Source organism: Onychomys torridus, chromosome 8, assembly GCF_903995425.1.
Source record: "Onychomys torridus chromosome 8, mOncTor1.1, whole genome shotgun sequence".
Taxonomy (NCBI): domain Eukaryota; kingdom Metazoa; phylum Chordata; class Mammalia; order Rodentia; family Cricetidae; genus Onychomys; species Onychomys torridus.
In genome coordinates, this window is record NC_050450.1 from 98,013,112 (window position 1) to 98,029,128 (window position 16,017).

General features: G+C 38.4%; 2 protein-coding genes across 3 annotated transcripts in view; both read right to left on the reverse strand.

The window, feature by feature from the left end:
* Positions 1-4,782, reverse strand: part of Abca9 (ATP binding cassette subfamily A member 9) — an 80,870-nt gene extending 76,088 nt beyond the window's left edge. The window contains exon 1 of one of the 2 annotated variants that reach the window (XM_036194660.1): positions 4,730-4,782. The gene's annotated coding sequence lies outside the window, so the exon portion shown is untranslated. The remainder of the gene's footprint in view (positions 1-4,729) is intronic. The other variant, XM_036194662.1, reaches the window with a different exon arrangement.
* A 4,067-nt stretch (positions 4,783-8,849) lies between these two features.
* Positions 8,850-16,017, reverse strand: part of LOC118588386 (ATP-binding cassette sub-family A member 6-like) — a 66,485-nt gene continuing 59,317 nt past the window's right edge. The window contains exons 38-42 of the mRNA XM_036194656.1: positions 15,023-15,102; positions 13,233-13,288; positions 13,009-13,106; positions 10,709-10,824; positions 8,850-9,794 (exon numbers count right to left, since the gene is read on the reverse strand). Coding sequence (XP_036050549.1) covers positions 10,758-10,824; positions 13,009-13,106; positions 13,233-13,288; positions 15,023-15,102 — 301 coding nt within the window. The 3' untranslated portion in view covers positions 8,850-9,794; positions 10,709-10,757. The remainder of the gene's footprint in view (positions 9,795-10,708; positions 10,825-13,008; positions 13,107-13,232; positions 13,289-15,022; positions 15,103-16,017) is intronic.

Consider the following 16,017-nt stretch of genomic DNA (forward strand, 5'->3'; position numbering starts at 1 on the left):
AAAGGGCCATTTGACCCCAGGAGTTACTACCCACAGGTTGAAAAGCAGTGATTTAGGCAAAACACCCAACCATATAAAATGAAAATAAGAAAATCTTTGTAGATATGTATTAAAGAAATTATACTTGATTCTGTTTTATGTACTTTTAATGATATATTCCAGCCCTCCACTTTTAACTTCTATTTGTTAGGTATATTTTGATCAAGCATCATTATTTTGTATGTAAGATTCCTTTTTAAGTAACATAATTAGATTTTTCCTTTTATTTAATTTGATTTTTTAATTTCACTTTTATAAAAGAAATACAAGTCAAATAGTGAATCAATTTCCTCTGCTCATTTTATTTTAAGTATATCTTAATTTTTTCCTGATGCTTTCCAGTTTTCCATTTCTGCACAGATTGTGCTTTCTCTGTTTCTTTCTGTGGATTCCTTTATACCAGATCTTGTCTAGAAAGTGCTGGATATTAATTTTGATCTACTAATGACTATCTTTAAATGTTAACAAACATACTTGAACTTCAGCTACTCCAGTGATGTAAAAACTCAACCTCTGTCTGCATTCAGCTTTTTTCTTCATCCTTCCAGCTCCCTACAGGTTAAAAATATTTGAACCTGAAACTTCACCTGTACACTTTATTCATTGTGCAGTGCTGAGCAAAGAATTTGCCCTAAACGCCTGAATCTCCACATTTATGAGATTCAGAGCATACATGATGATATCCAAACAGGAGTCATTTAAGATTTAATCTTTGAAATCTGGGACTATAGAGGTGGCTCATTAGTTAAGAGCATTGGCTGCTCTTCCCAAGGACCTGAATTTGATTCCCAGCTCCCACATGATGACTCACAACCATCTGTAACTCCAGCGCCAGGGGAACTAATGTCCTCTTCTGGCCACAGGCAACAGGCACACACACAGTGCACAGACATACTTCCAGGCAAGACAGTCATGCACATAAAACTTAAAAAATAATTTAAGAAATATCTTTTGGATTTGAGGAATAAGATGGTAAAAATGGAAATGCATCAAATGTTGCTCTTGAATTCTGTGGTTGGGTTTTGGTTATACTTAGTGTCTTCATCACAGTAAAATAACATGCAATTTTCTTGTCTCCTGTGGTTTTGCTGGTAAGAATGCACATATAAGCGCTAGAGAGATGGCTTGGAATTTAAGAGTGCTTGTTGCTTGGGCAGACAACTTGAGTTCAGTTCCCTGCACTCTTATGGTACGTTTTGTTTTTCTTACTAGGGAATTCAAAGATTTTTCTTTTTTACCACAGTTGTATGAAATCTAACAACATGTTCAGGTGTGTGTTTTGTTTTTCTTATACGGAACTTTGTAGTCACTTACAAATGTCTTGAAGTTTGATTTGGTTTTGAGGTTCTGGGAAATTTTCAAATAAATACATTTGTCAAATATTTCTTCAGTTCTAATCTTTTTCCTGGAGATTTATTAGATAGTGGAGACATATTATATGTCTCTATCTTTTGTCTACTTGCCTCTTAGAAATAAGAAAACAATCCTCTTTCACACCAAATAAGCAATCTTGAAGACATGCTTTATGTTATGTTCCTCTTCAAGGATGCCTTGATGATGGCCTGCTTGCAATGAAAACACACCAAGACTTGCTTCCATCTGGTTCTGCCTTGTCTACAACTCCAGCCATACTGGACTGTGACTGTATTAAGTTCTATTTACTTATTTTCTTTCCTAGACTTAACTCTACAACCTCCTCACTAGATCTCTCTTACTGATAAAAATTGAGCCCTTTGGAGTTCAGCTTTGATCACTTTTTGCCTCTAGGATGCCTCCTTACTTGAATCCTATGAGGGGTGTATACTACTGCCATGTGCTCTTATGACATACAATAAATACCATGTAGAGCGCCTTTCTTTCTTTCTTTCTTTCTTTCTTTCTTTCTTTCTTTCTTTCTTTCTTTCTCTCTCTCTCTCTCTCTCTCTCTCTCTTTCTTTCTTTCTTTCTTTCTTTTTGGTTTTTGAGACAGGGTTTCTCTGTGTAGCTTTGCGCCTTTCCTGGAACTCACTTGGTAGACCAGGCTGGCCTCGAACTCACAGAGATCCACCTGCCTCTGCCTCCCAAGTGCTGTGATTAAAGGCGTGAGCCACCACCGCCCGGCAAACTCATTTCTTTATAGACTGGGCATACTCATCTCTTACTACATAGTGTAAAGATCCAGATAATGATAAAGAATCTGTAAAGGGAGCTGAAGAGATGGGTTAAGAGCACTGGCCATTCTTGCAGAGGGTCTGGGTTCTGTTCCCAGCATATACATGGTTGTTTACAATGTCTTATCTTAGAGAGAGAGAGAGAGAGAGAGAGAGAGAGAGAGAGAGAGAGAGAGAGTCTGTATTGTACTTACCACACAGCCTAGAATTTGAAAGTGGCTCATAATACTAGTTTTGAATTTGAATGTATAGTGAACAAAAGGACATAGAGAAACAAAAGAAAAATATCTATTGTTTTATAGCAGTATGGTTATGAGAGATTTGTGTGGCACCTAAAAACAAGTAGTTTGGGGTTCAAGATAAGGTTCTTTGTGTGTTTTCTGTTGTAGTTAAGTATAGGGTCTTACTAAATAAGAGCCTTAAACTCACACCAATCTTCCAGTCTCATCCTCCCCAGTACTGCAATTTTAGGTGAGAGACCCCAGCCTAGCTTAGTTTTGGCTTTTTTAAGGATGAAGCTTAAAGGGGCAGTGAAGAGGGGGATGCAAAATATGGGAGAAATCAAGTAACAAAGTGTTGTGTTTTTTAAGGGGTATGGATAAATATTGTAGAAGAAACATGACGATAGTTTCACCTTGAAGAAGGGAAATATAAAGTGCCAGTGAAAGCTGAAGGGATGCTAGTTAGCAGGAATGTATAGTGGAGCACTAGCTAGTTTTCTCCATGCTCGATGATAGAACTATGCAGTCTCTTCAGCAACAGTGTCTTACCATCAGGTTGTGGAGGGTAACCCATAGTACTGGCAATTGTCTATAATTTAAATGTTTTATCTGAGGGGGCATCTATGGGACCATTTTGGCCAACAGTTCAAAAAGATGTAACCCATTTCTGGTTCTAGAGATTTTATTTGATAGTTTATGACATCTAGTCGGGCACTGCCTACCCCACTATATGGTAACTCCATTTAAGTTCTATTTGTATAAGTTTATATTTTAGGAAGCATCTAATGGAAGGTTCTACATATGTTCAAGAGTAGAAAAGTAATCAATATCACACTCAGCTAAAACCCTGTGAGTTACAATAGGATTCTGCTTTTAAAATATACCAATCACTTTTTAAAATTGTATTTAAGGCTTGCTCCATGAAATGAAACACATACCTGACAATGTTAATGAGGCCAAGAACCTTAGACTAGATAGATCTGCTAAATAACCATAGCAATAAAATGACTCCTAATTGGGGCCCAGGGGGAGGGGTAAATGGATCTCCCTGGGAAAGGGAAATAGAAGAGATCTCTTGGGTGGACTCGGGGTGGGTGGTGAGGGGAACATGAAGGATCTAGTTGGAGGGGGGCAGTGGAGGGTGAGAATATTTAGAGAGATGACTAGAAGAGGGGAGGACATTTTGGGATCAGGTAGAAATCAGATACAAGAGAAATTTCCAGGAATCTACAAAGATGACCCCAGCTAAGACTCTTAGCAATAGTGGGTCCATAGCCTGAACTGACCATATCCCATGACCTGGAAAGACTTCCAGTGGAGAGGCTGGGACACCAACACAGCCACACAACATTTTACCTACAGTGTGTCCTGCCTATGGGATGTGTCAGGGTTGGGGTAGGGTTAGGGTGGTGCAGAGATCCTGGGAGTGGCCAACTAATGACTACTGGTCTAGCCTCAGACACATGCCACAGGAGTGAGCTCACCCCTGACACTGACTGAATTGCCAGGATCCAGAGGTTAGATGGTCCAGAGACCTACAATAGAACCAAACAGGACTAGAAAGAGGAAAATGTCAAAGCAATGATGCCTAACACTCTGCTATACTCACATACTGGTGACTACCCCAATTGTCATCAGAGAGCCTTCATCCAGTAACTAATGGGTACAGATGCAGAGACCCACGGCTGAACACTAGGCCAAATTCGAGGAATCCTACTAAAGAGAGGGAGGGATGCTAGGAACCAGAGGGGTCACGAATGTGACAAGAAAATCCACAGAAAACAATCACAGAGACTGAACCAACAACCAGGGAACCTGCATGGAACTGACCTCGGCCATCTACATACGTGTAACTGTTGTGGCTGGGTCTACTTGTGGGACTCCTCAAAGTGAGAGGAAGGGCTGTCCATAATGCTTTTTCTGGCTTTTGGAAACCTATTCCTCATACTGGGTTGCCTTGCCCAGCCTTAATACAAGGGGAGGAGCTTAGTCCTACTGCATCTTGATATGCCATGTTTTATTGATACCCATGGAAATCCTGCCCCTTTCTGAATAGAAACAGAGGAGGAGTGGTTTGGGGGAGGCAGGCAGAAGGTGAGAGGAAGGAATAGGAGGAGAGGAGGGAGGAGAAACTAGGGTTGGGATGTAAAAAACAAATAAATTTAATTAAAATTAAAAATAACTCCTAATGATACATTGCTATACCCATAACTAAATGTATTGTTCAACCATTATCAGAGAAGCTTCTTCTTGCAGTAGATGGTAACTGACACACACAGATGGACAGTGCATAAACTGAAATGCTGTAGACTTACTTACTTGTAACCAGTCAGGGGGCGCCAGCCAGAAGCAGAGGAAGCAAGATGAGAAGGTCAGACTGAGAAAAGGTACCAAGCCACATGGCTAAACATAGATAAGAATATGGGTTACTTTAAGTATAAGAGCTAGTTAGTGATAAGCCTGACATTTGACAAGGATTTCCCCACATACAACCTGAGAGAGCTTAAAAAAGGATTCTAAGCACACAAAAACAGAGCCAAACTCAGCTTCTTGGTAACCGCTTTTTCTCTAGTGGGCTCTGTTTGCTGGTGCCAGGCAGAGGCATGGCTACTTTAAGAGATGGATTCCTGACTCAGCTTTAGTGTCAAAAAAACAGGCATCTTTCTAAGAGGCCCTGCTGCCAAACACTTACATGGTGTTTATGAGCAGACAGCTGCATGCTACTGAGTGGCAGTAGCTGCATGGTGCTAAAACCTCCCCAGAGTTGGGGGCAATACATGTGGCTCCTGCCAATACCTCTGTCATGAAGCTAGACTCTAGAGAAGCAAGGAATGGGGTGGAGCTAGTGCTTTAATCCTAGACATATCTGCTTAGCAGAACATTCTTATGGTCAGAAAAAGATAGAGATATGCAGTAAAGACAGATTCAGTCAAAAAACAAACAAACAAACAAAACTCTAAATGGTTCACAGTGCATTTAAAAATAAATGTAGGCTTGGAAGAGAAAAGAGAAGGTATAGACAGTCATAAAAAAGAAATATATAGTTTTAGAATAATAAAGTTCTTTAAAAGGGAGTAAAGTAATATAAAAAGAGCCATGTAAGATGGAAAATACACAGAGTCTGGATACTGTATGTTATTATGTTGTCTTTAGATTGTTTGACAGCTGAGAAAGGAGCAACAGCTAAGAGACATTTCATTATAAATGTTCCTGGATTAATCCAACTTACATATTTTGAAAATGCCTTTATTTCAAAATTTAAATCAAAAGTTGTGTTACTTTAGAGAAGAAGTTATGCTTTTATTTCCACAGGAAATGAGAGGCTGTGGATTCATTCTTTGTTAAGAAAAATCAGGTTTGATCAAGGAAAATCCCTGAAAAATCTCCAATGGTAATGGATGACCCAGATGAGCCAATGTTTCAGAGCACCTATGTTGTAGTTTCCTCTGAGTTCTGCATCCAGAACAGCTTCAAGGTGACTGACTGAGATGATCCAGCCTCACAGCATATGCCAGTCAGGACTTGACCATAATCCTAAATTTTCTCAGGGTCCCCATAAGAGTAACGGTGTCCCCAGTCAGCAGGAAGTAGCCTAGAAAACTACTCCCACATTCCCAAAACATGGATTATAGATGTTTGTCTTTGTTTAGGGGGTTTGGTTACAAATTATTATTGGTCATAGTAAATCTCTTTCTAAAAGAAGAAAGTGGGATCTGATATAGAAATGAAGGGGAGAAGGGGGTAGATTATTAAATTTACTTTAATCCAAAAAAAAACTGTTTATCTTACATACTTTATATCAGTATAGAGTTTAGCTTGTTGATACAAATTTAAAGTTAATTTTGTTATACTGTATGTGTATTTCTACTTTTGTTTAAGGTATTATGCTTATGCAGCTCATTTAAAAATGTAATATATAATTAAGAAATACAACTTAATAGTCATCTTAATAGTAAAACTTATAGCCATGTTAGTTAGGTTTTCTAGGTATACAAAGATACATTTCAGATAGTTAGGCAACTTCAAACAGTTCAAAGACCTACAAAATATGGTATTTAAAATGTTTTAAGATTTAGACTTTTCTTGACAGTGAGACACATCTGCTCCTGGCAGAACCAATTACTTCAAAGAGGATGATGGGCATCAAAGAAACTCCATATGGAGTTTGTTTTCTTTATGGCAAAAGCTAGCCATGTGGGCAAAGAAACTGCCCTTGCCTTGATTGCTGATGGTATGATGTACAAATTGGACAAGCAGGACACAAAAGGGACTGTAGAACTTTGCCAAGACAAGGTGGGACAACAATCAGAAAATCAAAAATCCTGATTCACAGATAAGTCTGTCAAATATGCGAGGCTTTTAGGCTGAAGATGGATGCCCCAATATTTCAGAGGAACTCTGGGTGATTATCCAGGCAGCCTGATGTCCTTGTCATTAGGTAACATTACATCCTGTAGTTAGAGTTTTCCCGCCTGGCCCAGTCAGGACAAATCTCTCTTACCCGCCAGTCCCATAGTCGCTCAGACCCAACCAAGAAAGCACACAGAAACTTATATTGCTTATAAACTGTATGGCCGTGGCAGGCTGCTTGTTATCTACTTCTTCTATCTTAAATTAACCCATTTCTATTAATCTATTCTTTGCCACATGGCTTGTGGCTTACCGGTGTCTTTACATGTTGCTTTTCATGGTGGCGGCTGGTGGTGTCTCCTCCAGCCTTCTACTTCCCAGAATCCTCTTCTCTCTTGTCCCGCCTATACTTCCTGCCTTGCCACTGGCCAAACAGCATTTTATTTGTACAGAGCAATATCCACAGCAACATTCTTCTGGAGTCTTTGATGGAGTTGAAGACTAGATCATTATAGTTTTCTTTAGTTATAATAAAAGATAAATTAGATACAAAACTTTAGACTCACCAAGATAGAAAATTAAGTATTTTCTCTATTTTTGCCAAATGCTAATAGATTAGATAGTGTTACTATAATTCTTACTGAATAACTGTTTTGTTGTATATAATTTTAGTATTTTAAAGTTAAAACTTTGCTTTTTAATTAGGCAAAAAATGGGGAGGGGGAATGCTGTGGGATAATGCTCTTGTACACTGTATAGATTTGGTTTAATAAAATGTTGATTGGCCAGTAGACAGGCAGAAAGTATAGGTGGGACAACCAGACTAGGAGAATTATGGAAAGAGGAAAGGCAGAGTAAGGGGTCACGGGCCAGACACAGAGGAAGATGAGCATGTCAGACGGAGAAGAGGTACCAAGGCACATGACTAAACATAGATAAGAATTATGGGTTAATTTAAGTGTAAGAGCTAGTTAGAAATAAGGCTGAGTTACCCGCCGAGCATTTAGAAGTAATACTAAGCCTCTAAGTCAATTATTTGGGAAGTGGCTGCTGGGTATCTAGGAACAGGCAGGCAGGAGAGAAACTTCTGCCTACTCTTAGCCCTCAATGTCTATACCACAGGCCTCTCTTTAATGCTTGGGAAGCAATGCAGAAGAGGAGGAAAGACTCTAAGAGCCAAGGTGGTGATCAAGGAAACAACATTTTTCAGACATGATAGGGCTAATGAACAGTGAACCCAGATATATGATAGTATGCACAACACTCATACAAGTTCAAACCATACAAAACTACAACACAGACAAGGAGAAATGGACACAATGTGTCACCTCTAACCAAGAAGGTATTTGCAATTGGAGAGGGAAAATAGTTTTCTTCCCTTGAATCTAACACATTCCAGGGCAGGTAGCATGCTGAGGAATAGTAGGCCAACATAAAAGGACTTCATGTTTTGTTTTGTGTGTGTGTGTGTGTGTGTGTGTGTGTGTGTGTGTGTGTGTGTGTGTGTGTGAGAGAGAGAGAGAGAGAGAGAGAGAGAGAGAGAGAGAGAGAGATTTTTGTTTGGGTTTGATTTTTTAAGAGAAAGAATATGAAATTGGGTGACTGGTGGGGGAGGGAAAGAATATGAACAAAAATATAATATGATAATTTTTATAAAAAATTAAAACTGAGAAGTTGTTTAAATATGAAGCAAAATTTCAGTTGAGAGACTTCTGTGTGTGAAATAGAAAATTTGAGGAATAGCAATTGCTGTGGCAAGCAATTGAGAAAAGTGCTAATTCCAGAAATAGGCATTAAAGAGATTTGAAAATTATTTACTTGTGATAAGAGCTCTCAAGTTTTGTAAAGGAGCTGAGGGTGTAGGTGGTGCTACTTAGCATAAAATCTGTCTCTGAATTGATGCTTCAATATATATTAACAAATCCAAATGGGGGATAGGCTCTTCAGGGACTGTTCCTCTCCCTGGGGAGCTACTGGCAGTTACAGTTGCTGGAGAGGGTGTCTTAGTTTGGGTTTCTATTTCTATGATAAAACATCACGACCAAATCAGCTTGGAAAGAAAGGTTTTATTTCATCTTACAATTCTCAAGTCACATTCCATCACTGAGAGAAGTTAGGGCAGGAACTAAAGGCAGGATCCTGGATACAGGCACTAAAGCAGAGACCATGGAAGAATGCTGCTTACTAGCTTGTGCGCCGTGATGTGCATGCATGCAAACACAGCATAGAGTATGGGGATTAGGTGGGAAGCAGAAAGAGTCCAGTTAGATGGGAGGTAGACAAGAGAAGATAATGAGAGAAAACATGATCTAAGTACAATATACACATGGATGAAATCATAAAAATTTAATCAATAAAATGGTCATCGGCTGACTGAAGTTAGTAAATTGACAGCAATATTGACTTCTAAAACTGATAAACAATGAAAGACAAATACAAATGTTGAGTACAGCTAAATACAATTCATTGTATAAGAGTAGAGTGAGCATTTCTTCACACACACACACACACACACACACACACACACAAATAAAAACAAAACCCTGAGGTATTATCTTTTATGGTTATCTCTGAAGGAACTACTAACAATTTTATTTCGAAGGAAGTAGCTTCATGCTCAAAATTTATAAATCCATTTGTAAGTAAAATAAAATTGATATATAGAATCAGGATGATAATGACTAATTTTGTGGGAGGGTAGTAAACATAATAGTGAGTTAAAATATTTTTAAAATGTTATTTGGAGGAGAGAAGCTTAATCACAGCTAAATTTCCTATAATCCTTACAGTTGAAGATGAGGCCAAAATACTAATTAACTTTGGAATTGTACTATCCAATATGTTAGATAATAGCCCCAGGTAAGGATTTAAACACACATTTTTATTAGCTTAAAAATCCATAATACATAAAATTTAATTCCTTTACCTCTGACAAGTAAGCTTAAAATATTTGGTTCTTGAACAGATCAGCCTTCCAAGACAGTGGTGATTAACTGTGAGATACACAGCTAACCTAGTTCATTACATACATATCCTGTAAATGGGTAGTAAAAAGATTAAAGCATAAAAGCAAATGAATGAAAAATATAATTAACACAGATTTAAACACAAACATATAATGCTTCAACATTACTATAAATTTGAAAGCAGGTAAAAATTCCAGTGTTACTTCAGAAAATATAAATATGTAGTTAGGAAATATGTATGCTGTATATAGTAACAACTCTACAAAAATGGATTAAAAAAGTAAACAATTGAATTTTTATGAAAGAACTATAGAGGCTCTTTTATTAAATTTTATCTAATTTCCATAATTTCTCCATTATACAAATATGTTTTTTAAATTTTTTTATTTTATGTATATGTAGTGCCTGAGTTTTTTCCATGCACAGCATGACTGAAGAGGACATCAGATCCTCTGAACTGGAGTTACGGACAGTTATGAGCTGTCATGTGAAGGCTAGGAACTGAACTCAGGTTCTCTGCAAGAGCAGTAAGCAGTCTTTTTTTTTTTTTTTGAGACAGCGTTTCTCTGTGTAGCTGTGAGCCTTTCCTGGAACTCACTTGGTAGTCCAGGCTGGCCTCGAACTCACAGAGATCCGCCTGCCTCTGCAGTAAGCACTCTTAACCACTGAGCCATTTCTCCAGCCCCTATAAAAAGTTCTTTAGTGAACAGAAGAATATTATATTTAAGCTATATAAAATATTATAAAAATTAGAGTAGAAATACTGCCTGGCCTTTGAAATATTTTCTGACATCAGGGTTACATAGCTATTTCAAGAGAAAATTAAAATAATATGTAAAGTTGACATATGAGAGGCCTGCATATAATGTACACATATGTACATATCTAATATAAGTAGAAATTAATATCAAATACAAAGAAGACTATTGATGAGATGAAGGAAATCCTAAGAACATGCTATTAGCATTTAAAATTTAAGAACCGTTTTCACTGTGACTCCTTTGGTTTCAATAGTTGTATTTGAACTGCTTTCAAAATGTGTGCTTCTTTGTTTGTGAGTCCAGGGCCTTATATCTTCTACTGATGTTGAAATAATTCCTGGAAAGAATTTAGGAAAAATAATAGTTCATACCTTATATAAAAGAAAATTCATTTCTCTGGTGACTAAGGATGTTGAATAATTTTTAAGTGTATTTCAGCTATTTGAGATTCTTCTGTTGAGAATTCTCTGTTTAGATCTTTATCTCATCTTTTAATTGGATTATTTGGTATTTTGATGTCTAGTTTCTTGAGCTCTTTAAATATTTTGGAGATCAGCCCTCTGTCAGATGTGGGGTTGGTGAAGATCTTTTCCCATGCTGTAGGCTGCCAGTGTCCTTTGCCTTATAGAAGGTTTTCAGTTTCGGGAGGTCCACCATTTATTAATTGTTTATCTCAGTGTCTGTGCAAAATGACATCTAAGATACCATCTTATACTTGTCAGAATGGCTAAGATCAAAAATACTTATGACAGCTTACGTTGGAGAGGATGTAAAGTAAGGTGAACACTCCTCCACTGCGGTGGGAGTGAAAACTTATACAGCTACTTTGCAAATCAGTATGGTGGTTTCTCAGAAAAATGGGAATCAATCTACCTCAAGACCCAGCTATACCATTCTTGGGCATATACCCAAAGGATGCTCAATCATACCACAAAGACACTTGCTCAACTATGTTCATAGCAACATTATTCATAATAGCCAGAACATGGAAACAACCTAGATGCCCTCAACCAAAGAATGAATAAGGAAAATGTGGTACATTTACACAATGGAGTATTATTCAGCTGTAAAAAAAAAAATGACCTCATGAAATTTGCAGGCAAATGGCTGGAACTAGAAAAAAATGATTCTGAGTGAGGTAACCTAGACGCAGAAAGACAAACATAGTATGTATTCACTCATAAATGGATATTAGGAGTAAAGTACAGGAAAAACAACCTACAGTCCTCAACCCCAGAGAGGCTAGATAATAAACAGGACCCAAAGAGGGATACATGGATTTTCCTGGGCAAACTGGGGGCAAGGATGAGAGAATGGGGAGATGGGAACTGGAGGGAGTGGGTTGGGCAGGTTGGGCACGGGAGGTGGGCTGGGGATGAGAGACAGAGAGGAGAGTAAAGAAAGAGACACCTTGATGGTGGGGAGGTGGCATTTCAGGGTTAGATAGAAGCTTGGTGCCAGGGAAAGGCCCAGGAATTCACAAGATGACCCCAGCTAAGACTCCTAGCAATAGCAGAGAGGGTGCCTGAACTGGCCCTCTCCTGTGATCAGATTGGTGACTACCCTAAAGTCCTCAGAAATACTCTATTCAGTAACTGATGGAAGCAGATGCAGAGATTCACAGCCAAGCACTGGGCCGAGTTCCAGGAGTCCTCCTGAAGAAAGAAAGGAAGGATTGTATCAGCTGGGGGGGGGGGGGGGTCAAAGTCACAAAGGGGGAACCCACAGAGACAGCTAACCTGAGCTCCTGGGAGCTCATGGACTCTGGACCTGATAGGAGCCTACATGGGATAGACCCAAGCCCTCTGCCTGTATGTGACAGTTGTGTAGCTTGGTCTGTTTGTAAGGCTCTTAGCAATGAGATCAGGACCTGTCCCTGGTGCTTAGCTGGCTTTTGGGAACCTGTTCCCCATGCTGGATTGCCTTGACCAGCCTTGATGCAGGGGGAGGAGCTAGGTCCTACCTCAACTTGATGTGCTATGCTTTGTTTAAGCCTATGGGAGGCCTGCTCCTTTCTGAATGGAGAAGGAGGAGTGGATGTTGAGGGTGGTAGATGGCAGTGTGTGAAGGGGAATGCGGGGAGAGGATGGCGGGGAAACTATGGTTGGTATGTAAAATAACTAAAAAATGTTAATTAAATAAAATTAAATTTAAAGAAAGAAAATTCGTAATTTTTTTTATTTATAAACCATCATGAAGTTCCCATGAAGCTAATGGCTACTGAACATACTCTTCACCTATTTCAGCAAGTCAATGTTCTAATAATTGTTACAAATTAATATTTTTTTTTAAAAATTGAGTTTGTAGTTTTGTTTCTACAGTACTTTACTAGTATTTTGTATTCCTTATGGCCTCTAAGTTTTAGGGCATGGATTATTATGAATTTTATTTTGTGTTTGACTAAGCAGATAAAATATGTATAGCATTGATATAAAAACATCTTTGAAATTATTAATCCTGTTAATTACTATGTAAAACATAGGTTTGTAGGATAACAGAACAATTAGGTCTGAGACTTTACAGCTCATCTAAATGAGGGAGGAGTTTCCATCTCACAGTTGTATCAGCTTCTTCATGGACTCTTCCCAGCTCCTGTTCCTTCGAAAGTTCTAAAAATACCTAAACAGGAGACAAAGCAGGAAAATGGTCACTGAGCTGTCAGTTGTCCTCCAAACCGACAGGGAAGACACATGCTCTTTTCATGAAATTCATATCAATGACACAAAGTCAAACACGTTGACTCACTTTGTCCAGTGTGCACTGAGAGAGGCTATATTCTTCCAGGTTAAAGCTATGCTTCACTGAAAAATAGATAAATCAGTACAAGACATGAGCATAGAATTAGTTTATTGTCAAGAAAAATTTCAAAGTCATATCCACAAAAATAAAATTATTATAAAGAATAAAAGATAAATTGAATACATAAGTGCAGGACAGAGCAATGCCATGAAGCATATATGGAGTTCACATAGGAGGAGTCATGTGGGCGTTCTGCAGATTAAGTGCTGGATTTGAGGGTCTTAGTAAATTTTCTCAAATAGAGATTGCATTAACAAAAAGTTAATATGAATGCATACCAAATTCATCTTAGTACTGGGATTTTCTCATACTATATTTTGCTAATCTTTGCTATTTAGTGTGTATGTCTTTGGAAAATATGTATTTTCTTTGAGGAACCATGCCATTGATGAAAATGTTCTTACATATGATGAAGATTTTACTCCATAGTCTTTGAGAGGACCCAATCAATATTCCCTTCAGTGGTCATCTACATTATCAGGTCTCCACTGGGGACATCAGAAGATCAACCTGACAGTTGTCATTAGATTCAGATACTCACTTGTTTGAAGTTTACCACTTATATAGTGGGAATCTCCTATGTGAGAGGCAATCTTAGATGCCAGTCACAGAACAGTAAGGGGAAGAGACAAAACCCTTGGCCTTTGTCTGTGCATTTCAGCAGGAGAAACGTGGGCATTATATTCACATGCATTTAAATGCATAATAAAATAAATGGTAAGTGAAACTATGGAGAAAAGTCAAAACAAAACAAAACAAAACAAAAACTTATCACATACTCTTTTCATATAAAACCATTGAGGAAGTTATAGTAATAATTTGATAATTTTAGCAGAATCCTAAAAATGTGAAGAAGCAACAACCTAAATATTTAGGAAACATAATTTCAAAAAGAAGAATGAACAAGTGCAGAGTCCCAGAGCAAGGGCATGTTAGACTGGCAACAATTAGGAAGATCCAAGAAGTCAGCTGTTAAGAATGGACACAAGCAGAGATTAATATGATCTCAAGCACAATGATGCACTGTTCTGGGCACTTAGCAAATTAACTCCTTTACTCCTAATGACCTTGCAGACAGGACACTGATAAGCCGTATACAAATGCAGGGATTGGGTAATTTTCTCCAATGTCTCCCAGCTAGCAAGCAGCAGCACTGTGATGGGAACCCAGAAAGACTAGCTTCAGGGTTAGAGCATTTCAGCAAACTACACAATGATGATCTGCTTCTATGATCTAGCTAGCTGAGAGTAAGACAGACAAACAGATGGGTTAGTAGCAAGAGGAGTTCTGAGCAATCAAAGAATGACCTTAGCTGTCATTGAGTAACAGAAAATTAAGTCCATCAACACAGATAGAACAATGTTGGTAAGTGGTTCCTATTGCTTTCCTCTCATCAGTATTCTGAGCACATCAGTGAGGGAGGAGGTGGGGTGTGGGGTAAGAAGAGTGAAGCAATCACTTAGGGAACTTGATATGAATGGACTATGAACAGACAAGGCAGGCCATGGTCATGGTTTTTCCTGTATTAATGTGGATGAGGAGGGAGAAGAGCTGAGTTCCACTGTGTGTCCTCTGCAACTCTAGTCCCCACTGCAGATGAACCTCCTTCCAGAGAGCTGGATTCATCACCATTAGAATTCTTAAAATCAAAACCCAGCAGGGCCTATTTTTAAAATGTATTGCACATTCACCCTTCATTAAATTATTCTCCAAGTCCTTTAAAAGTTTGTCTTTACCTGCTTCTAGTTTGTGAAAGGCCTGAGACAGAGGATAAACATCTGTTATGGGTAGCTTGTAGGTCAACAAGGAGAAATACCTGGGGATAGGAACACATTGTACTCAACCTGTGTTTCAAGGTGGGAATTATAAACATCAGAATAAATCTTTGTATCATCAACCATTTCTTTTTAAAAATCAAATTGGGCCAGGCAGTGGTGGCATAGCCGGGCAGTGGTGGTGCACACCTTTAATCCCAGTACTCAGGAGGCAGAGCCAGGTGGATCTCTGTGAGCTTGAGGACAGCCTGGTCTACAGAGTAAGTTCCAGGTCAGACACCAAAACTACACAGAGAAACCCTGTCTCAAAAAAACAAAAATAAGTAAGTTAATAAATAAATTTGGCACAAGGTAATACATAGGTTAAATGTAAAACTAAATTATTTACCAATAAAAACTTGAAATAACTGAAGAGAACTGGCTGCTGTAGACAACTCTAGTAACAGCAGAGGTTTTATACTTATACTCTTACATAGCCCATTTAATTCAAACTGTTTTCTTTTTAAAATAGAAATTCTAAACTACATCCTTAGACCAGTCCAAACTAGTCTGGAAAATAACTTCAAATGAGTTCAGTATTGTCACCATAAAGCTAACTCCTGATCAGAGATCTGAGGCTGGGGAGAAGGCAGGACAGTTTGGAAACATTTCAAAGCCCTGGAGCTTCTAAGGAACAAACCGGTTTAGGGCATCTTCGTTTCTGCTGCTGCTTCCGATAGCAACCTTTGCCACTGTCTCAGTTCACTCCCAGATTAACAGTGCGGTGTTCCTAAGTGGCAGTAAGACTGAGCAGACCTCCAGGGTTGGCTGTCTTCAGACCAGACTACCCTCTTCCTTTTTTACCATTCATTATATTCCCATGATATATATATTAAGAGTAGGAGCAGGTTTTGGAATGTACCTTAGATAATCATTTACAGTGTGAAGATGGGAATAACAGTCTAGTGTCCTGTTTC